This window comes from Pseudophryne corroboree, chromosome 3 (genome assembly GCF_028390025.1).
Source record: "Pseudophryne corroboree isolate aPseCor3 chromosome 3, aPseCor3.hap2, whole genome shotgun sequence".
In the NCBI taxonomy this organism is placed as follows: Eukaryota; Metazoa; Chordata; class Amphibia; order Anura; family Myobatrachidae; genus Pseudophryne; species Pseudophryne corroboree.
Window position 1 is genome coordinate 902,908 of NC_086446.1, and position 26,675 is coordinate 929,582.

At 49.1% G+C, this 26,675-nt stretch overlaps 1 protein-coding gene across 1 annotated transcript; it reads left to right on the top strand.

Moving 5' to 3' along the window:
- Nucleotides 1–20: 20 nt before the first annotated feature.
- LOC135054477 (zinc finger protein OZF-like) lies at nucleotides 21–26,445 on the top strand. The gene is made up of 2 exons (XM_063957583.1): nucleotides 21–258; nucleotides 24,047–26,445. Exons 1-2 carry the CDS (start codon nucleotides 21–23, stop codon nucleotides 25,459–25,461), a joined length of 1,653 nt encoding a protein of 550 aa, XP_063813653.1. The 3' UTR covers nucleotides 25,462–26,445.
- Nucleotides 26,446–26,675: the final 230 nt, after the last annotated feature.

Genomic DNA, 26,675 nt, shown 5'->3' on the forward strand with positions numbered 1-26,675 from the left:
AAGAGACGTATGTGACTGATATGAAGGCAGAATATATAGAAGGAGAAGAAGAGACGTATGTGACTGATATGAAGGTAGAAGATATAGAGGGAGAAGAAGAGACGTATGTGACTGATATGAAGGCAGAAGATATAGAGGGAGAAAAAGAGACATATGTGAATGATATAAAGGCAGAAGATATAGAGGGAGAAGAAGAGACGTATGTGAGGGGTGATCAGCCATGTAAGGAGGAGGAGATCCCTACAGATATCAGCACAGGTGAGTAATAAACACTTATTACAGAAAAGAGTCACATATTCTCCTTGCTCAGTCACTACAACAATCTCTTATCCTACACCCTCCTCTGTCAGTACAAACTAATGAGGAATATGTATTACTCATACGTCCTAGAGGATGCTGGGGATGCTTCAAGAACCATGGGGTATAGACAGGATGCGCAGGAGACATGGGCACACTATAAGACTTTGAATGAGTGTGAACTGGCTCCTCCCTCTTTTCCCCTCCTCCAGTCTCCAGTTAGATTCTGTGCTCAGCGAGACTGGTCACACACAGGGGAGCTCTACTGAGTTTCTCAGGGAAAAGACTTTATGCTAGGTTTTTTATTTTCAGGGAGACCTGCTGGCTACAGGCTCCGGGCATCGTGGGAGTGAGGGGAGAGAAGCAGAGCTACTTCTTAAGAGTTCAAGGGCTCTGCTTCTTAGGCTACTGGACACCATTAGCTCCAGGGGGTTCGATCACTTGGTACGCCTAGCTGCTTGTTCCTGGAAGCCGCGCCGTCACCCCCCCTCACAGAAGCCAGAAGATTGAAGCCAGGTGAGTTTGAGTATGAGAAGATCAGAAGACTTCAGTGACGGCAGAAGACGGCGTTTGAGGAACCGGGCAGTGGCCGCGCTGCGTGCCACGCGCCCACACTGATCACGACAGTGCAGGGCGCAGGGGGGGGGTGCCCTGGGCAGCATGGGGGCCCTCAACCAGCACTGTCACAGGATATAACAGTGCCCAGGCACTTGTTAAGGGACCCCCGCCAGTATAAAGATTTTTTGAGTGGGACTGAAGCGCGCCATGTAGTGGGCGGGGCTTAGCCCACACAGCTCTGACCAGCGCCATTTTTCTCTTCACAGAGACGCTGGCCCTGTCCTCCACACTGCTGTGCAAGTAACAGGGTGCAAAACAGGGGGGGCACTAGTAAATATATTGGCCCTCATTCCGAGTTGATCGGTCGCAAGGCGAATTTAGCAGAGTTACACACGCTAAGCCACCGCCTACTGGGAGTGTATCTTAGCATCTTAAATTTGCGACCGAAGTATACGCAATATTGCGATCACAAACTACTTAGCAGTTTCTGAGTAACTTCAACCTTACTCTGCCAGTGCGATCAGTTCAGTGCTTGTCGTTCCTGGTTTGACGTCACAAACACACCCAGCGTTCGCTCAGACACTCCCCCGTTTCTCCGGCCACTCCTGCGTTTTTTTCCGGAAACGGTAGCGTTTTCATCCACACGCCCATAAAACGCTGTGTTTCCGCCCAGTAACACCCATTTCCTGTCAATCACACTACGATCGCCGGAGCGAAGAAAAAGCTGTGAGTAAAAATCCTATCTTCATAGCAAAGTTACTTGGCGCAGTCGCAGTGCGAACATTGCGCATGCGTACTAAGCGGATTTTCACTGCGATGCGATGAAAAAGAACGAGCGAACGACTCGGAATGAGGGCCATTGTTTGATAAAAGCGGTAGCAGGTCTGGACAGTCTTGTTACTGACTTCAGTACCGGGATAGGCGCTGGGTGTGAGCTGGAAGAACTCACTCTGTGTCTCTCTGGCAGGCTTTATTGTGGGTCTGTCTCCTATAGCCCCATTGTGGTTGTGGCTGTCAATAAGTGTGTGTGTCGACATGTCTGAGGCTGAATGCTCTTCCCAGTAGGCTGGTGTGGGGACAGACAGTTCTGTGAGAGTGACAGTGTCGGCACCGCCGACGGATGATTGGGTCAATATGTTAAGTGTTTTAAACGCAAATGTGACTAAGTTGTCTAAGAACCAGACATGGTGGAAATCCATGGAAGATGCTTTGTCACAGGCCCAGCCCCCTTCGGGGTCACAGAAACGTGCATTTACCCAGATAGCAGAGACAGATACCGACACGGACTCTGATTACAGTGTCGACTATAGTGATTCCAGATTGAATCCTAAACTGGCTAAGAGCATTCAGTACATGATTGTGGCGGTAAAAGACGTGCTACATATCACTGAGGACCCTGCTGTTCCTGATACTAGGGTCTGTATGTATAAAGGAAAGAAACCTGAGGTAACGTTTCCTCCCTCTCATGAACTGAACGCTCTTATTGAAAAAGCTTGGGAAAATCCTGACAAAAAGATACATGTTCCCAAAAGAATTCCAGTGACATATCCGTTCCCCTCTGGGGACAGGGACAGCTGGGAGTCAATCCCCACGGTAGACAAAGCTTTATCGCGTCTATCCAAAAAGGTGGCGCTTCTGTCCCCTGACACGGCAGCCCTAAAGGATCCTGCGGATCGTAAGCATGAAAATACCCTGAAATCCATTTATGTCAGTACAGGGTCACTGCTCAGGCCTGCCGTTGCTGCGGCATGGTTGAGTAGTGCTATTGAAAGGTGGGCAGATAACTTGTTATCTGAGGTAGATTCCCTAGACAGGGATAGCGTGCTTTTGACTTTGGGTCACATCAAGGACGCTGCAGCATATTTAAAAGAAGCAGTAAGGGATATTGGCCTTTTGGGATCAAGGGCCAATGCCATGGCAGTCTCAGCTAGGAGAGCATTGTGGATTCATCAATGGAATGCTGATGTTAACTCTAAGAAGGCGATGGAGTCTCTACCGTTTAACGGTAAGCTCTTGTTTGGTGACGGCCTCACTGACCTGGTGTCTACGGCTACCACGGGTAAGTCATCTTTTTTACCTTATGTTCCTGCACAGCAGAAGAAATCACCTCTCTATCAGATGCAGTCCTTTCGGCCCAACAAATTCACAAAAGGACGTGGGTCCTCCTTCCTTGCTGCGAGGGGGAGAGGAAGGGGAAAAAGGTCACAGGTTGTGGCAAGTTCCCAGGAGCAGAAGTCCTCTCAGGCTTCTACCAAATCCACCGCATGACGCTGGGGCTCCTCTGCGGGAGTCCGCACCAGTGGGGGCATGTCTCAAACTCTTCAGTCAGGCCTGGGTGCACTCGGACCTGGATCCTTTGATAGTAGACATAGTAACCCAGGGATACAATTTAGAGTTTCAAGACGTGCCCCCTCACCAATTTTTCAAATCGGTCTTGCCAGCTTCTCTTCCAGAAAGTGAGATAGTAAGCGCTGCGATACTAAAGTTGTGTCAAACTCAAGTGATTGTCACGGTACCCCCGTCTCAACAGTGTGAAGGTTTTTATTCGGGCCTGTTCGTGGGCCCGAAGCCGGATGGCTCAGTCAGACCGATTCTAAACCTAAAATCCCTCAATTTCTTTCTAAAAAAATTCAAGTACAAGATGGAGTCTCTACGAGCAGTGATCTCCAGTCTGGAGGAGTGGGATTTTATGGTGTCGGTCGACATAAAGAATGCCTACTTACATGTCCCCATATATCCTCCACATCAGGCTTACCTGAGATTTGCTTTGTCATTACCAATTTCAGACATTGCCGTTTGGTCTGTCCACGGCTCAGAGGATTTTCACCAAAGTATCGGCAGAAATTATGGTTATCCTGCGCAAGCAGGGAATCACAATTATCCCGTACTTGGACGATCTCCTCATCAAGGGGAGGTCCAAGGAGCAGTTGTTGAAGAATGTTGCCCTTCCACTAATGATTCTGCAACAACACGGTTGGCTCCTAAATTTGCCAAAATCACAGTTAGATCCAACGACACGGCTGTTGTTCCTGGGTATGATTCTGGATACAGAACTGCAGAGAGTTTTTCTTCCAGTGGAAAAAGCTTTGGAAATACAGAACATGGTAAAACAGATTCTGAAACCGGCAAAGGTGTCAGTTCTTCACTGCACTCGGTTGCTGGGGAAGATGGTGGCGGCCTACAAGGCCATTCCATATGGCAGGTTCCATGCCAGGGTGTTTCAATGGAACCTGCTGGACCAGTGGTCCGGGTCTCACCTGGACATGAACCGGAAAATAAATCTATCTCCCAGGACCAGAATTTCCCTTCTGTGGTGGCTGCACAGTTCTCACCTTCTGGAGGGACACAGGTTCAGGATTCAGGATTGGATCCTCGTGACCACAGATGCAAGCCTCCGAGGCTGTGGAGCAGTCACACAGGGAAGAAACTTTCAGGGAAAGTGGTCAGGCCAGGAAGCTTGTCTACACATAAACATTCTGGAATTAAGAGCCATCTACAACGGCATACTGCAAGCAGAACATCTTCGAGGTCTGCCGTTCTTGATTCAGTCAGACAACGTGACAGCAGTGGCGTACATAAACCGCCAAGGCGGAACAAAGAGCAGAGCGACAATGGCCGAGGCCACAAAGATTCTTCGCTGGGCTGAAAGACATGCCAGCGCTCTGTCAGCGGTTTTCATTCCAGGAGTGGACAACTGGGAAGCAGACTTCCTCAGCTGACACGATCTCCATCCAGGAGAGTGTGGTCTTCATCAAGAGGTCTTTGCAGAAATGACAAGTCGTTGGGGAGTTCCTGAAGTGGACATGATGGCATCCCGCCTCAATAAGAAACTTCAGAGATATTGTTCCAGGTCAAGGGACCCTCAAGCGATAGTGGTGGACGCCCTAGTGACACCGTGGGTGTTTCCCTCCACTTCCACTCATTCCAAAGGTGATAAAAATTATAAGAAGAACAAGGGTTCAGGCGATCCTCATTGTTCCAGATTGGCCAAAAAGGGCCTGGTATCCAGATCTTCAGGAGTTGCTCATAGAAGATTCCTGGCCTCTTCCTTTTCGGTAGGACCTGTTACAACAGGGACCGTGCGTCCTACCTATGTCTGTCTGTCTTTGCCCAGTAACTGTTGTTCTAATTGTAAAGCGCAACGGAATATGCTGCGCTATATAAGAAACTGCTAATAAATAATAAATCAGGACTTACCGCGGCTGCGTTTGACGGCATGGCGGTTGAACGCCAAATCCTAGCCCGAAAGGGTATTCCCAGTGAAGTGATTCCTACACTTCTTCAGGCTAGAAAAGAAGTAATGGCAAAGCATTACCATCGTATTTGGAGAAAATATGTGTCTTGGTGGGAATCCAAGAAGGCTACTATGGAAGAATTTCACCTGGGGCGTTTGTTCCCTTTCCTACAAACAGGTGTGGATGCGGGCCTAAAGTTAGGCTCTATTAAAGTACAGATTTCGGCCTTGTCGATCTTTTTTCAAAAAGAATTGGCCTCCCTTCCAGAAGTTCAGACCTTCGTAAAAGGCGTGATGCACATCTAACCTCCCTTTGTGCCCACAGTGGCACCATGGGACCTTAATGTGGTGTCGCAATTCTTGCAATCACATTGGTTTGGACCTTTGCGCAAGGTTGAGTTAAAATTCCTTACTTGGAAAGTGGTAATGTTGACCTTGGCATCTGCAAGGCGAGTGTCTGAGTTGGCGGCTTTGTCTCACAAAAGCCCATATTTGATTTTCCATGCTGATAGAGCAGAGTTGAGAACTCGTCAGCAATTTCTGCCAAAGTGGTTTCATCATTTCATGTGAACCAGCCTATTGTGGTGCCAGTGGCTACTGACGCCTCAGCGGAGTCAAAGTCTCTCGATGTGGTCAGAGCTTTGAAGATCTATGTCGCCAGAACGGTGCAGATTAGGAAAACAGAAGCTCTGTTTGTCCTGTGGGCTCCCAACAAGATTGGGGCTCCTGCTTCCAAGCAGACTAGTGCACGCTGGATCTGTAATAAGATTCAGCAGGCTCATTCTACAGCAGGATTGCCGTTACCGAAATCGGTGAAAGCCCATTCTACCAGAAAGGATGCCCAGCGAGTCTCGGCATTACAACTTTGCCGAGCTGCTACTTGGTTGGCTTCAAACACCTTTTGCGAAATTTTACAGTTTGATACCCTGGCTGAGGAGGACCTCTTGTTTGGTCAATCGGTGCTGCAGAGTCATCCACACTTTCCCGCCCATTCTAGAGCTTTGGTATAAACCCCATGGTTCTTGAAGCATCCCCAGCATCCTTTAGGACAGGCATGTCCAAACTGCGGCCCTCCAGCTGTGGTGAAACTACATATCCCAGCATGCCCTAACACAGTTTTGCTGTCAGAGAATGCTAAAGCTGTGTCAGGGCATGCTGGGATGTGTAGTTTCTCAACAGCTGGAGGGCCACAGTTTGGACATGCCTGCTCTAGGATGTATGAGAAAATAGGATTTTAATACCTACCGGTAAATCTTTTTCTCTTAGTCCGTAGAGGATGCTGGGCGCCCGTCCCAGTGCGGGCTGTATCTGCAGCTTGCTTATAGTTACGCTCATGTTGCATTGAGTTCAGTCAATCTGTGACTGTTGTTGGTCATGCCGTTGCATGTGTTGTTGTTGAATGCCATGTTGTACGGCGTGTTAGCGGTGTGAGCTGGTATGTATCTCACCTTAGTTTAAAATAATTTAATAAATCCTTTTCCTCGATATGTCCGTCTCACTGGGCACAGTACCTATAACTGGAATCTGGAGGAGGGGCATAGAGGGAGGAGCCAATTCACACCCATTCAAAGTCTTATAGTGTGCCCATGTCTCCTGCAGATCCCGTCTATACCTCATGGTTCTTGAAGCATCCCCAGCATCCTCTACGGACTAAGAGAAAAGGATTTACCGGTTGGTATTAAAATCCTATTTTTCCTAGTGTGGAGTCAGGAGCCATCACCTCTATTATACTCCTGCTCTCCCCCTCTCATCATGTCACTGTGTGTTACCAGCCCAGAGATCTGACCAGTCTCCTCCCCACACTCTGGTGTATCTCATACATCAGGAGCCATCAGCCTCTATTATACTCCTACTCTCCTCCTCACATCATGTCACTGTGTGTAACCAGCCTAGAGATCTGACCAGTCTCCTCCCCACACTCTCTGGTGTATCTCATACATCAGGAGTCATCAGCCTCTATTATACTCCTGCTCCCCCTCACATCATGTCACTGTGTGTTACCAGCCCAGAGATCTGACCAGTCTCCTCCCCACACTCTGGTGTATCTCATACATCAGGAGCCATCAGCCCCTATTATACTCCTGCTCTCCCCCTCACATCATGTCACTGTGTGTTACCAGCCCAGAGATCTGACCAGTCTCCTCCCCACATTCTCTGGTGTATCTCGTACATCAGGAGCCATCAGCCCCTATTATACTCCTGCTCTCCCCCACACATCATGTCACTGTGTGTAACCAGCCCAGAGATCTGACCAGTCTCCTCCCCACACTCTCTGGTGTATCTCATACATCAGGAGTCATCAGCCTCTATTATACTCCTGCTCTCCCCCTCACATCATGTCACTGTGTGTTACCAGCCCAAAGATCTGACCAGTCTCCTCCCCACACTCTCTGGTGTATCTCATACATCAGGAGCCATCAGCCCCTATTATACTCCTGCTCTCCCCCTCACATCATGTCACTGTGTTACCAGCCCAAAGATCTGACCAGTCTCCTCCCCACACTCTCTGGTGTATTTCATACATCAGGAGCCATCAGCCCCTATTATACTCCTGCTCTCCCCTCACATCATGTCACTGTGTTACCAGCCCAGAGATCTGACCAGCCTCCTCCCCACACTCTCTGGTGTATCTCATACATCAGGAGCCATCAGCCCCTATTATACTCCTGCTCTCCCCCTCACATCATTTCTCTGACGTCCTAGTGGATGCTGGGAACTCCGAAAGGACCATGGGGAATAGCGGCTCCGCAGGAGACTGGGCACAACTAAAGAAAGCTTTTAGGTCACCTGGTGTACACTGGCTCCTCCCACTATGACCCTTCTCCAAGCCTCAGTTAGATTTTGTGCCCGGCCGAGGTTGGATGCACACTAGGGGCTCTCCTGAGCTTCTAAAAAGAAAGTATATAATTAGGTTTTTTATTTTACAGTGAGACCTGCTGGCAACAGGCTCACTGCAGCGAGGGACTAAGGGGAGAAGAAGCGAACCTACCTGCTTGCAGCTAGCTTGGGCTTCTTAGGCTACTGGACACCATTAGCTCCAGAGGGATCGACCGCATGGAACTGGCCTTGGTGTTCGGTCCCGGAGCCGGGCCGCCGTCCCCCTTACAGAGCCAGAAGCAAGAAGAGGTCCGGAAAATCGGCGGCAGAAGACATCAGTCTTCACCAAGGTAGCGCACAGCACTGCAGCTGTGCGCCATTGCTCCTCATACACACTTCACACTCCGGTCACTGAGGGTGCAGTGCGCTAGGGGGGGGGCGCCCTGAGCAGCAATAAAAACACCTTGGCTGGCAAAAATATCACAATATATAGCCCCAGAGGCTATATATGTGATAATTACCCCTGCCAGAATCCATAAAAAAGCTGGAGAAAAGTCAGCGAAAAAGGGGTGGAGCTATCTCTCTCAGCACACTGGCGCCATTTTCTCTTCACAGCTCCGCTGGACGGAAGCTCCCTGGCTCTCCCCTGCAGTCTACACTACAGAAAAGGGTAAAAAAGAGAGGGGGGGGCACTAAATTTAGGCGCAGTATATGTAACAGCAGCTATTGGGGACATAATTCAGTTAGTCCCTGCATTATATAGCGCTCTGGTGTATGCTGGCATACTCTCACTCTGTCTCCCCAAAGGGCTTTTGTGGGTCCTCTGTTAGAGCATTCCCTGTGTGTGTGCAGTGTGTCGGTACGGCTGTGTCGACATGTTTGATGAGGATAATGATGTGGAGGCGGAGCAGATGCCTATAGAAGTGATGTCACCCCCTGCAGGGCAGACACCTGAGTGGATGGACTTATGGAAGGAATTGCGTGCACGTGTCGACTCCTTACACAAAAATTTTTACGACATGCCAAATGCGGGACAGCCGGCTTCTCAGCTCGTGCCTGTCCAGGCATCTCAAAGGCCATCGGGGGCTCTAAAACGCCCGCTACCTCAGATGGCAGACGTGGATGTCGACACGGATACTGACACCAGTGTCGACGGCGATGAGTCTAGTCTAATGTCCACTAAGGCCATTCGTTGCATGATTGAGGCAATGAAAGAGGTGTAACAAATTTCTGATATAAACCCAGGTACCACTAAAAAGGGTATTATGTTTGGGGAGAAAAGACTACCCGTAGTTTTTCCCCCTTCAGAAGAATTAAATGAAGTGTGTGAAGAAGCGTGGGCTTTCCCTGATAAAAGATTGGTAATCTCTAAGAAGTTACTAATGGCGTTCCCTTTCCCGCCAGAGGATAGGTCACGTTGGGAGACACCCCCTAGGGTGGATAAAGCGCTCACACGTTTGTCTAAAAAGGTGGCACTACCGTCTCCAGATACGGCCGCCCTCAAGAACCTGCTGATAGAAAGCAGGAGGTGATCCTGAAGTCTGTATATACACACTCAGGCATTATACTTAGACCAGCTATTGCGTCAGCATGGATGTGCAGTGCTGCCGCTGCGTGGTCAGATTCCCTGTCAGAAAATATTGACACCCTAGACATGGACACTATTCTGCTAACCATAGAGCATATAAAAGACTCAGTCTTATACATGAGAGATGCACAGAGGGAGATCTGCCGGCTGGCATCTAAAATAAGTGCATTGTCCATTTCTGCTAGGAGAGGCTTATGGACTCGCCAGTGGACAGGGGATGCAGATTCGAAAAGGCACATGGAAGTTTTGCCTTATAAGGGTGAGGAGTTATTTGGGGATGATCTCTCGGACCTAGTTTCCACAGCAACTGCTGGGAAGTCAGCATTTTTACCCCATGTTCCCTCACAGCCTAAAAAGGCGCCATTTTATCAGGTACAGTCCTTTCGGACTCAGAAAAACAGGCGTGGAAAAGGCTGGTCCTTTCTGTCCAGAGGCAGAGGTAGGGGAAAAAGGCTGCAATAAACAGCAGGTTCCCAGGAGCAAAAGTCCTCCCCCGTTTCTTCCAGGTCCGCCGCATGACGGTGGGGCTCCACAGGCGGAGCCAGGTACGGTGGGGGGCCGCCTCAAAAATTTCAGCGATCAGTGGGCTTGCTCATAGGTGCATCCCTGGATCCTGCAAATAGTATCTCAAGGGTACAAACTGGAATTCGAGGCGTCTCCACCCCACCGGTTCCTAAAATCTGCCTTGCCGATTACTCCTTCAGACAGGGAGGCTGTGCTAGCGGCAATTCACAAGCTGTATTCCCAGCAGGTGATAATCAAGGTGCCCCTACTTCAACAAGGACGGGGTTACTATTCCACACTGTTTGTGGTACCGAAACCGGACGGTTCGGTGAGACCCATTTTAAATTTGAAATCCTTGAACACATACATAAAATAATTCAAGTTCAAGATGGAATCGCTCAGGGCGGTTATTGCAAGCCTGGACGAGGGGGATTACATGGTATCCCTGGACATCAAGGATGCTTACCTGCATGTCCCCATTCACTATCCTCACCAGGAGTACCTCAGATTTGTGGTACAGGATTGCCATTACCAATTCCAGACGCTGCCGTTTGGACTGTCCACGGCACCGAGGGTGTTTACCAAGGTAATGGCGGAAATGATGATAGTCCTTCGAAAAAAGGGAGTTTTAATTATCCTGTACTTGGACGATCTCCTAATAAAGGCGAGGTTCAAGGAGCAGTTGTTTGTGGGAGTAGCACTATCTCAGGAGGTACTACACCAGCACGGTTGGATTCTTAATATTCCAAAATCACAGCTGGTTCCGACGACACGTCTACTGTTCCTGGGTATGATTCTGGATACAGTCCAGAAAAAGTGTTTCTCCCGGAGGAGAAAGCCAAGGAGCTGTCATCTCTAGTCAGAGACCTCCTGAAACCAAAACAGGTATCGGTGCATCACTTCACGCGGGTCCTGGGAATGATGGTGGCTTCTTACGAAGCAATTCCTTTCAGCAGGTTCCATGCCAGAATCTTTCAGTTGGACCTGTTGGACAAATGGTCCGGATCGCATCTTCAGATGCATTGCCTAATAACCCTCTCTCCAAGAACCAGGGTGTCTCTGTTGTGGTGGCTGCAGAGTGCTCATCTTCTAGAGGGCCGCAGATTCGGCATACAGGACTGGGTCCTGGTGACCACGGATGCCAGCCTTCGAGGCTGGAGGGCAGTCACACAGGGAAGAAACTTCCAAGGACTATGGTCGAGTCAGGAGACTTCCCTACACATAAATATTCTGGAACTAAGGGCCATTTACAATGCCCTAAGTCAGGCAAAATCCCTGCTTCTACACCAGCCGGTACTGATCCAGTCAGACAACATCACGGCAGTCGCCCATGTAAATCGACAGGGCGGCACAAGAAGCAGGATGGCAATGGCAGAAGCCACAAGGATTCTCCGATGGGCGGAAAATCACGTACTAGCACTGTCAGCAGTGTTCATTCCGGGAGTGGACAACTGGGAAGCAGACTTTCTCAGCAGGCACGACCTCCAACCGGGAGAGTGGGGACTTCATCCAGAAGTCTTCACGCTGATTGTAAATCGATGGGAACGGCCACAGGTGGACATGATGGCATCCCGCCTAAGCAAAAAACTAGAGAGATATTGCGCCAGGTCAAGGGACCCTCAGGCGATAGCTGTGGACGCTCTAGTGACACCGTAGGTGTACCAGTCAGTTTATGTGTTCCCTCCTCTGCCTCTCATACCAAGGGTACTGAGAATAATAAGAAAACGAGGAGTAAGAACAATCCTCGTGGTTCCGGACTGGCCAAGACAAGCGTGGTACCTGGAACTTCAAGAGATGATCTCAGAGGACCCATGGCCTCTGCCGCTCAGACAGGACCTGCTGCAGCAGGGGCCCTGTCTGTTCCAAGACTTACCGCGGCTGCGTTTGACGGCATGGCGGTTGAACGCCGGATCCTGAAGGAAAAAGGCATTCCGGAGGAAGTCATTCCTACGCTGATTAAAGCCAGGAAAGATGTAACTGCAAAGCATTATCACCGCATATGGCGGAAATATGTTGCTTGGTGTGAGGCCAAAAAGGCCCCAACAGAGGAATTTCAACTAGGTCGATTTCTGCATTTCCTACAAGCAGGAGTGACTATGGGCCTGAAATTAGGCTCCATTAAGGTACAGATCTCGGCTCTGTCGATTTTCTTCTAGAAAGAACTAGCTTCACTACCTGAAGTTCAGACGTTTGTTAAGGAAGTGCTGCATATTCAGCCCCCGTTTGTGCCTCCAGTGGCACCTTGGGATCTCAACGTGGTGTTGAGTTTCTTAAAATCACATTGGTTTGAACCACTTAAAACCGTGGATCTAAAATATCTCACGTGGAAAGTGGTCATGTTATTGGCCTTGGCTTCGGCCAGGCGTGTGTCAGAATTGGCGGCTTTGTCATGTAAAAGCCCTTATCTGATCTTCCATATGGATAGGGCGGCATTGAGGACTCGTCCCCAGTTTCTCCCTAAGGTGGTATCAGCTTTTCACTTGAACCAACCTATTGTGGTGCCTGCGGCTACTAGGGACTTGGAGGATTCCAAGTTACTGGACGTAGTCAGGGCCTTGAAAATGTATGTTTCCAGGACGGCTAGAGTCAGGAAAACTGACTCGCTATTTATCCTGTATGCACCCAACAAACTGGGTGCTCCTGCTTCTAAGCAGACTATTGCTCGCTGGATTTGTAGCGCAATTCAGCTGGCACATTCTGCGGCTGGACTGCCGCATCCTAAATCAGTAAAAGCCCGTTCCACAAGGAAGGTGGGCTCATCTTGGGCGGCTGCCCGAGGGGTCTCGGCTTTTCAACTTTGCCGAGCTGCTACTTGGTCAGGGGCAAACACGTTTGCAAAATTCTACAAATTTGATACCCTGGCTGAGGAGGACCTTGAGTTCTCTCATTCGGTGCTGCAGAGTCATCCGCACTCTCCCGCCCATTTGGGAGCTTTGGTATAATCCCCATGGTCCTTTCGGAGTTCCCAGCATCCACTAGGACGTCAGAGAAAATAAGATTTTACTTACCGGTAAATCTAATTCTCGTAGTCCGTAGTGGATGCTGGGCGCCCATCCCAAGTGCGGATTGTCTGCAATACTTGTACATAGTTATTGTTAACTAAAGGGTTATTGTTGAGCCATCTGTTGAGAGACTCAGTTGTTTTCATACTGTTAAACTGGGTATAGTATCACGAGTTATACGGTGTGATTGGTGTGGCTGGTATGAGTCTTACCCGGGATTCAAAATCCTTCCTTATTATGTCAGCTCGTTCGGGCACAGTGTCCTAACTGAGGCTTGGAGGAGGGTCATAGTGGGAGGAGCCAGTGCACACCAGGTGACCTAAAAGCTTTCTTTAGTTGTGCCCAGTCTACTGCGGAGCCGCTATTCCCCATGGTCCTTTCGGAGTTCCCAGCATCCACTACGGACTACGAGAAATAGATTTGCCGGTAAGTAAAATCTTATTATCACTGTGTGTTACCAGCCCAGAGATCTGACCAGTCTCCTCCCCACACTCTCTGGTGTATCTCATACATCAGGAGCCATCAGCCCCTATTATACTCCTGCTCTCCCCCTCACATCATGTCACTGTGTGTTACCAGCCCAGAGATCTGACCAGTCTCCTCCCCACACTCTCTGGTGTATCTCATACATCAGGAGACATCATCCCCTATTATACTCCTGCTCTCCCCCTCACATCATGTCACTGTGTGTTACCAGCCCAGAGATCTGACCAGTCTCCTCCCCACACTCTCTGGTGTATCTCATACATCGGGAGACATCAGCCCCTATTATACTGCTGCTCTCCCCTCACATCATGTCACTGTGTTACCAGCCCAGAGATCTGACCAGTCTCCTCCCCACACTATCTGGTGTGTCTCATACATCAGGAGCCATAGTCCCTATTATACTCCTGCTCTCCCCCTCACATCATGTCGCTGTGTGTTACCAGCCCAGAGATCTGACCAGTCTCCTCCCCATACTCTCTAGTGTATCTCATACATCAGGAGACATCAGCCTCTATTATACTCCTGCTCTCCCCCTCACATCATGTCACTGTGTTACCATCCCAGAGATCTGACCAGTCTCCTCCCCACACTCTCTGGTGTATCATACATCAGGAGCCATCAGCCCCTATTATACTCCTGCTCTCCCCCTCACATCATGTACTGTGTGTTACCAGCCCAGAGATCTGACCAGTCTCCTCCCCACACTCTCTAGTGTATCTCATATATCAGGAGACATCAGCCTCTATTATACTCCTGCTCTCCCCCTCACATCATGTCACTGTGTGTTACCATCCCAGAGATCTGACCAGTCTCCTCCCCACACTCTCTGGTGTATCTCGTACATCAGGAGCCATCAGCCCCTAATATACTCCTGCTCTTCCCCTCACATCATGTCACTGTGTGTTTCCAGCCCAGAGATCTGACGTCTCCTCCCCACACTCTCTGGTGTATCTCATACATCAGGAGCCATCAGCTCCTATTATACTCCTGCTCTCCCACTCACATCATGTCACTGTGTGTTACCAGCCCAGAGAGCTGACCAGTCTCCTCCCCACACACTCTGGTGTATCTCATACATCAGGAGCCATCAGCCCCTATTATACTCCTGCTCTCCCCCTCACATCATGTCACTGTGTGTTACCAGCCCAGAGATCTGACCAGTCTCCTCCCCACACACTCTGGTGTATCTCATACATCAGGAGCCATCAGCCCCTATTATACTCCTGCTCCTCCCTCACATCATGTCACTGTGTGTTACCAGCCCAGAGATCTGACAAGTCTCCTCCCCACACTCTCTGGTGTATCTCATACATCAGGAGCCATCAGCTCCTATTATACTCCTGCTCTCCCACTCACATCATGTCACTGTGTGTTACCAGCCCAGAGAGCTGACCAGTCTCCTCCCCACACACTCTGGTGTATCTCATACATCAGGAGCCATCAGCCCCTATTATACTCCTGCTCTCCCCTCACATCATGTCACTGTGTGTTACCAGCCCAGAGATCTGACCAGTCTCCTCCCCTCACTCTCTGGTGTATCTCATACATCAGGAGCCATCAGCCCCTATTATACTCCTGCTCTCCCCCTCACATCATGTCACTGTGTGTTACCAGCCCAGAGATCTGACCAGTCTCCTCCCCACACACTCTGGTGTATCTCATACATCAGGAGCCATCAGCCCCTATTATACTCCTGCTCCTCCCTCACATCATGTCACTGTGTGTTACCAGCCCAGAGAGCTGACCAGTCTCCTCCCCACACACTCTGGTGTATCTCATACATCAGGAGCCATCAGCCCCTATTATACTCCTGCTCCCCCCCTCACATCATGTCACTGTGTGTTACCAGCCCAGAGATCTGACCAGTCTCCTCCCCACACACTCTGGTGTATCTCATACATCAGGAGCCATCAGCCCCTATTATACTCCTGCTCCTCCCTCACATCATGTCACTGTGTGTTACCAGCCCAGAGAGCTGACCAGTCTCCTCCCCACACACTCTGGTGTATCTCATACATCAGGAGCCATCAGCCCCTATTATACTCCTGCTCCTCCCTCACATCATGTCACTGTGTGTTACCAGCCCAGAGATCTGACCAGTCTCCTCCCCACACTCTCTGGTGTATCTCATACATAGCTCAGGAAATAAAGATAAAAAGATAAGTTTTAAACTTATAACAAGAACGAATAAATCTGTCCCAAACATAGATCCCAAAAAAAACCCAGTAACTTAGGGGGTAATGTATTAAAAATGTCCTAACGGACGTTATGTGTCCAGGTGCATTATCGTGGTGATACGCCCGCTGCCGCCGCCACAATGTATGAAGATGGCCCCCGCCGATGTGTGAGTGCGTTATCCTATCTGTCCTGCGGTAGCGCACCTTCCACATCGGCTCGGCGCCGCAATCTGTGCGCATGCGCCCTTCTCCCTTCTTCCTGTGTGCTCCGCCGGAGGCCCCCGACGCATACGCAGTAGAGCTGTGTGGACCAGCAGAAGAATGTCCACGTTAAATGAAGTTTATTTAAAAAAAACAAAAAAAAACAAAGCCACTGCACATTCTGACCACATCGCCTGCCTGGGGGAGGCGTTCCGGACAGTCGGCTTCAGGAGACGAAAAGGGGCAGCAGAGGCAATCATACATTGCCTCTGCTCTTCGTCTCCTGTTCACTACAGCGGGGTAGCGGTAAGTGGCGGGGGCGCGCGGCGACCAGGCTATACGGCGTTATCACGCCGTTCATACATTAGGAGGATGCGCTAATTGCAGGCTTAAGGTGCGCTGTGGTCAGCGGAAACCACAGCGCACTTTCATACATCTGGCCCTTAGTCCCAGTTGGCACATGTTACAGTAGGAAACAAACTGAGTGTCTCTAACAGTCTTACTCCTTTAGCATATTACTTCGAGATGGAAGACAACTCCTCCGGGATTGGTTTAGGTAAAGTGTCATGAAGAATTGTCAACAGGAGTGTCCCACTTTCTCTAACATCCTAGGGGATACTAGTATGGTCTTAGTACTATGGGGTATAGATCGGATCTATTGGAGCCTGGCACTTTACGAAATCATTAGTGTGTGCTTGCTCCTCCTCCTCGCTAAACCGTTTTATTAGAGCCCGCAGTACCTGGTGGCTTTGCCAGCAGGGGGATAGAGCTTGGACCTGAAGCCCTTCCCCCAGCCCCAGGGTGCCATTTTCAGCAAATGTTCCCGCCCTGGAGCTGCATATCTGTCTCTCCCTCACTCCCTGGCAGTGTCTGGGAGCCATTACTCCTCAGCTCACTTTTCCTGGGACTGCTTGGACAAATCCTCCTCTGTAAAGCCACCTGGTTGTCAGTGCTGTGACTTTACATGACACTTAAGTATTCTACCTGCCTTTTTTTAGTCAGTGTTATTAAGAAAGAGTGCATTTAGTCAGGGTTTTATAGTACAATTACCCTGTGATATACATCCAGTTCTTACTGTGTAGTGTTATATCTATTGTTATATAGCTGTGTAAGCTAGTCCAGTGCAGTATTATTGTCAGTAATAACCTCTGCATTGTACAGACTGTGACTATCTGTGTGTGCATTTGATAGCTGAGTGGTGTCCATTTCGTGTCTTTCACTCCTCCTGCTATCCCTATATTCTATAACCTGAAGGGGCTTGGTGCGTCAGGTGTTATTTAATATAGGATTTTCACAGATATACTGTATTACGTATTTTTCTCTGTGATTTAGTCACCATATCTCTCCTTTATCTCTGCTGGTGCTACCAGGGGCTACACTGTGCAGGGGTTTGGGCTAGATGTATTGTGCTGCTGCCAATTGTACTGTGTTACCTGATACTGCAAGTTATATCATGTCTGCTTCTGAGGGTAACGGTTCTGGGGCTGAACACACTGCCAGTGTTGCTGAAGCCGTAGATACCTATGAGGAGAATATAGCAGCTTTGGGCTCTGGTTCTGGGGCTCCTTGCCCCCCAGTGGGACGGTGGCAACGGGGGCAAATAATGACCCGCCGTGGGCCGCTTTTTCCACGCTTCTGCATACGCTAGTTCATAAACTAACACCCCCTATGGGACCGCCAATGCCGGTGCAACCGTTTGTGGTCCCTGCAGCTAACCCGCCGTGGGCTGACGATTTATCTGCTCAAATAAAGAAGTTGAACCAGTCCCTGACTACTAAAAAGTCTGACCGGCGCTCGCCTACGCCCAAGGGGTCCTCTAAGCGAGCGCTTGTCTCCTCACAATCGACTGCTGTCACTGACACCTCGTTGGATGAAGACGGCCCTTACACTGACCCCACAGGTTCTGACTCAGATACGGCTGATGGGGAGGGTGGTCACATGTGGATGTTCCTGATCTTTTGGAGGCTATTAAGTTAATTTTACAGATTACGGATGATCCGGAGCCATCCGTTCCTCCTAAGAAACCAGATAGGTTCAAGCGTCAGAAGGTGATTAAACAAGTTTTACCTCACTCTGACCACCTAATTGATATACGTCAGGAACCCTGGGAAAACCCGGGTACGAAGTTTGTGCCTCAAAAGAAGATGCTGACTCGCTATCCCCTCGCGCCGGAGCTGTTTAAGAATTGGGAAACGCCTCCTCTAGTGGACTCACATGTGGCTAGCATGGTGGTTTCCTCAGCTCTACTGGTCACCACCGTCACGTCTCTAAAAGAGCCTACGGATAAATGTGTGGAGGGTTGTCTGAAAGCGATTTACACCCTCACGGGTGCTGCACAAAGGCCCACTATTGCAGCTACTTGGGCTGCAGAGGCCATTGAAGCATGGGCCTTGGAGTTAGATGCTGAATGCTAGACAATGCCCATGCTAGACAATGCTTGTCTAATATTGTCACAGCTTCTCGTTATATTAAAGAGGCGGCTTCTGATGCCGGTATCCTGGCAGCCAAGGCCTCTACTACGTCAGTCCTGGCTCGCCGGATATTGTGGCTGAGATCCTGGTCTGTGGATCTGGACTCTAGAAAAACCCTGGAGGTACTCCCTTTTAAGGGAGATATTCTGTTTGGGGAGGATTTAAATAAGATTGTGGCTGACTTGGCTACTGCCAAAACTGCCTATCTGCCAAGTACTGCTCCTCCTGTGTCGAAGGCTAAAGGTACTTCCTTTCGCCCCTTTCGTCCTTCAGGTAAAGCAAAAGGTCAGGCATACAACAAGCAGGCCCGCACTTCCAAACCTGGTAAGCCTAAGCCTAAAAGAGCCTGGGCGGCCCGTCAGACAGCTTCCAAGACAGATATGCCTGCCGCATGACGGGGCGGGCCTCCCTCTGGGGGATCCCAGGTTGGGGGGCCGGCTTCTAGGGTATACCCAGGAATGGTTGAAGACCACTTCGGATGCCTGGGTCAGGGAAGTTGTCACGCAAGGTTACGCCATACCCCCTCATCGATTTTGCCAGACAGATGTCCCATTGAACAAGACAAAGGCAAACACTCTTCATTCGGTGGTACAGACCCTCCTGTATACAGGAGTCGTAGTACAGGTGCCTCTTGCGCAGAGGGAACGGGAGTACTATTCTCCGCTGTTTCTAGTCCCGAAACCAAATGGGTCCTCCCGGCCCATTCTCAACCTCAAGGCATTGAACAGGTTTGTGACGGGTTTCCAGGTTCCAAAGGATGGAAACCCTTCGCTCTATAGTTCTGGCCTTGGAACCTGGGGACTTCATGGTCTTCCTGGATATACAGGATGCTTACCTGCATATTCCTATAGCAGTGTCTCATTAGCAATACCTCAGATTTACGATTGGCAACTGCCATTATCAGTTTCAGGCATTACCTTTTGGTTTAACAACGGCTCCGCAAGTCTTTACAAAAGTCATGGCGGTGATGGCGGTGGTACTCCGCCGTCAAGGGGTTAGGATACTGCCGTATTTGGATGACTTGTTAATCCTGGTAAATTCCCCAGAACTTCTCCTGCGTCATCTACATGTGACGGTCCGGTTTCTGCAAGCCCACGGGTGGCTCATCAACTGGAAGAAGTCATCCCTGATCCCTGCTCAGAGCATGGTGCATCTGGGAGCGCTATTGGACACTCACAACCAGCGGTTGTTCCTGTCTCAGGAGAAAGTCCTGAAACTTCAGGACAGGATTCGTTGCTTCCTATCTCGTCCGCAAGTGTCGATACATTCGACGATGCAGGTGCTGGGCCTCATTGTGTCAGCATTCGACATGGTGGAGTACGCTCAATTTCACTCTCGCCCTCTCCAGAGGCTGATTCTAGCCAAATGGGACGGCCTGCCTCACCGGATCAGGTCTCAAATGATCTCATTGACTCCGGAGGTCCGTCTGTTGCTGCTCTGGTGGCTCCAGGACCAACAATTGGGCAGGGGACGTCCGTTCTGGATATCCGACTGGGTCCTGTTGACGACAGATGCCAGTCTAAGAGTTTGGGGCGCGGTGCTGGAGCAACACTCCCTTCAGGGGCGGTGGACCAAGGAGTAGTCCCTCCTCTCGATCAATATTCTGGAGTTGCGGGCAGTCTTCAATGCCTTGAACCTAGCCCAGCATTTAAGTCAGAACCGTCCTGTTCAACGGACAACGCCACCACAGCGGCTTACATAAATCATCAAGGCGGCACTCGAAGCCACCTAGCAATGAAGGAAGTCTCACGGATTCTACAGTGGGCAGAATGCCATCTACCGGCCATATCGGCAATATTCATTCCGGGAGTCCTGAATTAGGAAGCAGACTTTCTCAGTCGTCAGGACGTGCATGCCGGCGAGTGGGGCCTCCATTCAGAAGTGTTTCAACTCCTAGTAGAAAGGTGGGGCCTTCCAGACGTAGATCTGATGGCGTCTCGACACAATCACAAGATTCCGGTCTTCGGTGCAAGGACAAGGAATCCTCAAGCAGCATTCGTGGATGCGCTGGCGGTACCGTGGAGGTTTCGGCTGCCGTACGTGTTCCCTCCGGTGTCACTCCTGCCCAGGGTAATTCGGAAGTTCAAGCAAGAAAAAGGAATTCTGCTTCTCATAGCTCCAGACGGCACTGGTTCTCAGACCTGCAAGGCCTATCGTCAGAGCGTTCAATTCTACTTCCACAACGCCCAGACCTCCTCGTTCAGGGCCCCTGTGTCTACCAGGACCTAGCCCGGCTGTCTTTGATGGCGTGGCTCTTGAAGCTTCCATTTTAAGTGCTAAAGGGTTTTCTGAGGCGGTCATTTAAACTATGTTGCGGGCCCGGAAACCGGCTGCGGCTCGGATTTATTATAGGGTCTGGCATTCTTACTTTGTTTAGTGCGCATCTAACAATTATGACGCTTCCAAGTTTAGTATAGCCAAGTTGTTGGCTTTTCTTCAGCAGGGCCTGGACTTAGGCTTGCGTATGGCCTCCCTCAAGGTCCAAATATCTGCCTTGTCGGTGTGGTTTCAGAGAAAAATTGCGACCTTACCTGATGTGCATACCTTTACTCAGGGTGTGTTGCATATCCAACCTCCCTATGACCCGCCTGTGGCTCCTTTGGACTTGTAGGTGGTTTTGGAGGCGTTACAAGAGTCTCCGTTTGAAACTCTTGGTTCAGCTGATCTTAAGTGGCTTTCCCTTAAGGTGGTGTTTCTGCTGGCTATTGCTTCAGCTAGAAGAGTGTCGGTTTGGGTGCCTTGTCTTGTAGTTCCCCATATCTGATATTTCACCGTGACCGGGCGGTTCTTAGGACTCGTCCCGGCTATCTACCTAAGGTGGTTTCTTCGTTCCACCTTACCCAGAAGATTGTGGTTCCGGCACTTGTTTCTCCTGATCTGTCTCCCAAAGAACGGTCTTTGGATGTGGTACGGGCTCTCCGTATCTATGTGAAGAGAACTGCTTCTGTTAGGAAATCTGATTCTCTCTTTATTCTTTTGGATTTCACAAATGGGGCTGGCCTGCTCACAAGCAGACTTTGGCCAGATGGATTAGAATGGTGATTGCACATGCTTATGTGAGGGCTGGTCTGTCAGCTGCTGCTCACATTACGGCCAATTCTACTTGGTCTGTTGGACCTTCTTGGGCGGCCCGCCGTGGTGCGACCCTTGAACAATTGTGTATGCGGCTACGTGGTCCTCAGTGAACACGTTCATTAGGTTCTATGCCTTTGATACCGCCGCTTCCCAGGATGCTTCCTTTGGACGCCGGGTTCTTGTGCCCACTACAGTGCATCCCCTCCCATAAGGAACTGCTTTAGGACATCCCCAATGTCTATCCTTGTGGAGACCAGTGTACCTCGCAACAGAAAACGAGATTTATGGTAAGAACTTACCTTTGTTAAATCTCTTTCTGCAAGGTACACTGGGCTTCACAAGGCGCCCACCCTGATGCACTTGGCTTCTTTTGGTTGGTATGGCATTAGCCGCTGGCACTTCTCCTGTCGGGAGAGTGTGGTGTTTGTGGCAACTGGCAGTTGTCTCTTTTACTTGCTACTGCATGGGGCTGGTTAACAAAACTGAGCTCCTGTGCACAGAGGCGGGGTGATATAGGAGGCGGCGCTATGCATCTTGGGAAGAAGGTCAAAGCTTTTGAGCCTGTTGGTGCTTCGGATCAAGATCCTTCTCTACACCTCAGTGTCTATCCTTGTGGAGCCCAGTGTACCTCGCAGAAAGAGTTTTAACAAAGGTAAGTTCTTACCTTAAAACTCGTTTTCTTTGCAAATATTACCCTGCCAGTATAAACCATTCTGGGAACACTGCTCGCCATTAAGGGGGCGGGGCATTTCCGGAGAGTGGGACCAGTGGCTCAGTGCACCATTTCCTACCTCCTAGGGACCCTCAGAAGCACCTTGTTTGGTACAAGGGGGTTTGTGGTAGGGTGGAGCGATATACTGTATGTGTATATAATACTCTAGGTCCCTTATCTGAGGTTACTAGTTACTGCCCGGCAAAGCACTGCTTTGGCTGTAGAGGCAAGGTGTGCTGGTTTCTCCCTCTCTCTCCTTCCTAGCAGGGTCTCTGGGTTACTGTGTTATGTAACCTGTTCCTGTGTGTGTATTATGCTGTACAGTATGTCAGGTAATAAGGTCATATGCCAGTCCTGCAGCACAAGGTTTTCCCCTCCCCCTAGGGGATCTCTGTTGTGTGCACAGTGCAGCCCTCCTTCACAAGGAAGCAGCACTCAGGAGCCAGCATGGCTGGACTCAATAAAAGGAATGATTACAGACATCTCATCTGAACTGGCTACTGCCAGGCAGGAGAGGCAGGATTTTAAAAGAAGTGTATGGCTGATTTTATGATTAAGAATTCAGACCGCAGACCGTCCTCTCAGCCTCCTATATTTATTTCCCAATAAGGTACATTACTCCAAGTTCTCCAGTCTGTCTGTCTGTCTGTCTGTGATGTCGAGATGCCAGATCTGGAAGAGGGGAAGGTGAATGTAAATATGGGGGACGCTAATGTCTCAGGGAGTAGAAGCTCTTATCTACTCTATTTGAGATGTCCTGAATATCCCTGATAAGGAGACAGACACAGTATTATTATTACATTTTATTTATAGGGTGCCACAAGTGTTTCGCCTACACTGTGTGTTGCTGAGCCTTCCTGGAGCACAGCCTGTCAGAGCTGCACTCCCACCCTTGTGCCGCCATACACACCGGCAACCCGATAACTGGGACGCCGGCGCTGTACTCCCCACTTTTCTTTCTTCTGGCTCTGTTAGGGGGTGGCGGCCATGCTGCGGGAGTGAGAAGTCGCCTCGTGGGCTTGCGATCAGCACCCTCAGGAGCTCAGTGTCTTACCAGCGGAGTAGAGAACCATTAACTCTTCAGGAAGTTGGTTCCTATTCCCGCCCCCCGCCCCTAAGTCCCATGAAGCAGCCTTCCTATAACCTAACTAACTCTAGAAAATAAAAACCTAAGAAAACTAGGAGCTTCCCTAGTTGTGACCGGCTCCTACGGGCATATTTTCTAAACTGAGTTTGGTAGGAGGGGCATAGAGGGAGGGGCAGCCCACACTATTAAACTCTTAAAGTGCCAGTGGCTCCTAGTGGATCCTAGGACGTAAGAGAAAGTAGAGTATAACCTAGCAGATGATGATTACAGGGTATCATATGGTGTATTGCATGTAAAGTATCTTGTTCCACACCTACTCTGCTGTAGCAATATACCTTATATAAGGGTGAGTAACACATGTACAGGCTTACCAGCGTATGAGCACACACATAAAGGAATGCTACCTTACCAATGCTTCCAGGAGTAACGTTAGGAGACATTTCTCTGATCCATCAGCTCATATGACTGATGTTATTGTTCATCTAGAATCTCCAATTCATACGATATGTTCCCCATCCATTGTTTTACATCGGTGCTGACATAGGACTTGGCGAGTGACTACATCTCCATTTATACTTCATGGTTAGTTACCAGTACAAGAGAGAGAGATATCTAAGTCTTATTATAATATTACATTTGTTATTGTGAGTGTTCTCAGGAGGGTGGACACAATGATAGTCTGAGACAATATTATAAAGCCTTCATTATAAGTTATGTTTTATTATACACACACATTTACAATTAAGTGTCCCAGAGAGTCGTCTTCTCATATTGTTTACAAGATTAATATTGTTACAGAAAATGTCACATTTCCATAATGTATTTTATTTCCAACAGATGGACACACAAGCAGGAATATCTCAGAAGGACATCTAATGTTATCCCCGGATTGTGACATAAAAGATAATGACAGTAGACAGGATTCTCCAGGAGCTAACCCCATTACCCCAATTATACATCCAGGTCTATCAGCTGATCCCTCTGATCCTGGGAAATGTTCTCCTGATCACTCTGATATTGGTGCATCTGTTACAGCTCTGAGAGTAGATACAGTGTTTCCGTGTTCTATAGATGCCAAATGTTTTACACAGAACACAAAGCGTATTAACCCACACACACGTAAGGCAGGTGAGAGGCCATTTCTATGTTCTGAGTGTGTGAAATGTTTTACATACAAATCAGATCTTGTTATACATCAGAGAAGTCACACAGGTAAGAAGGCATTTCCATGTTCTGAGTGTGGGAAATGTTTTGCACAGAAATCACATCTTGTTAGACATCAGATAAGTCACACAGGTGAGAAGCCATTTCCATGTTCTGAGTGTGGGAAATGTTTTGCACGGAAATCACGTCTTGTTAGACATCAGAGAAGTCACACAGGTGAGAAGCCGTTTCCATGTTCTGAGTGTGGGAAATGTTTTACACAGAAAGCAGATCTTGTTAAACATCAGAGAAGTCACACAGGTGAGAAGCCATTTCCATGTTCTCAGTGTGGGAAATGTTTTACACGGAAATCACATCTTGTTATACATCACAGAACTCACACAGGTGAGAGGCCATTTCCATGTTCTGAGTGTGGGAAATGTTTTACACAGAAATCATATCTTGTTATACATCAGCGAACTCACACAGGTGAGAAGCCATTTCCATGTTCTGAGTGTGGGATATGTTTTGCAAACATATCAAATCTTGTTATACATGAGAGAAGTCACACACGTGAGAAGCCATTTTCTTGCTCTGAGTGCGGGAGAAGTTTTACCTGGAAATCCCTACTTGTTATACATCAGAGAAGTCACACAGGTGAGAAGCCTTTTCCATGTTCTGAGTGTGGGAAATGTTTTGCAAACAAATCAGATCTTGTTAAACATCAGAGAAGTCACACAGGTGAGAAGCCATTTCCATGTTCTGAGTGTGGGAAATGTTTTGCACTCAAATCAGATCTTGTTAAACATAACAGAAGTCACACAGGTGAGAAGCCATTTCCATGTTCTGAGTGTGGGAAATGTTTTACACAGAAATCACATCTTGTTACACATCAGCAAAGTCACACAGGTGAAAAGGCATTTCTATGTTCTGAGTGTGGGAAATGTTTTGCACACAAATCAGTTCTTGTTAGACATAACAGAAGTCACACAGGTGAGAAGACATTTCCATGTTCTGAGTGTGGGAAATATTTTACACGAAAATCACATCTTGTTAGACATCAGCGAAGTCACACAGGTGAGAGGCCATTTCTATACTCTGAGAAATAAATCAGCTCTTTTTGCACACAATAGACATCACTCAGGTGAGGAACCATTTTAATCTTCTGGAGTATACTCATCATTGTCATGCGTTGTTCTTCAATGTTCTTATCCTATCTCCTATGCTTTTTGCAATACACAATGTTACCACTGGGTGAAATAATCAGATGTCATGCCCTCTACCACTGCTATACAGATGACCTGTCTCTTGCTCCAGGTACTGAGAACCCAGTATCAATCCTAAATGGTTGTCTAGCTGAGCTTCAGGTGTAGGTGATGCCAGTTGGCTGGGACTCAGTCCTGGTGAAACAGGTCTATATGGTAGAAGCTCACCAACAAAGGGCAGGGCTACAGCTCAGCTTTGCAAACCAACCAGACTTACGCTTGGGGGTTCAGAGTTACAAAATGCTGATCATGTGCGGAATCTTGGTGTCCTGGATGGTGGAGTGACACTTAGACATCAGGTATCAGCCACAATCAGATCCTCATCTGAGGAACATAGCCAGACTCCAGCACTTATTTCCCTCAGAAGATCTACCTACAGTCATATATGTACTTGTAGCATCACGCATAGACTACTGCAATGTCCTCTACCTGGGTCTCCCAGCAAAATAATTGCACTGCTTGTAGCTTGTACAGAATGCAGAAGCCAGGCTGTTACTTAACCAGCCCGTTCCTGCCACATAACACCCATTCTCTGCTCCCTTTACCAGCTGCCTGTAAAATGGTGACTATTACATAATCTTACTGACTCTCCCAGCCCTACATGACCAGGGTCAATGGTACCAGAAGCAGCTACTGCCTCCTTACTGCCCTGCTTGCTTACTTCCATCTGCAGATGAAGGACTTACCAGCAGAACCAAGAATCCAAAAGAAGTTCTGAGATGTCAGGGGTGAGACAGGGTGGTGGCACTAGTGCTGTAGCGGGGGCTGCCGGAGGCACTGTCTGTGGGTAATATTGTCCTCAAGCAGCGCTAAGGTGTCAGAGGGGAGACAGGGTGGGTGGCAGTTGTGGGGGGAGACAGGGTGGGTGGCAGTTGTGGGGGGAGATGGGGCGGTGGCAGTAGTGGGGGAGACGGTGGTGGCAGTAGTGGGGGGAGACAGGGTGGTGTCAGTACTGGGAGGAGACAGGGCGGGTGGCAGTAGTGGAAAGAGACAGGGCGGGTAGCAGTAGTGGAGGGAGACAGGGTGGATGGCCGCAGTGTAGTACCAGGGGCTGCTGG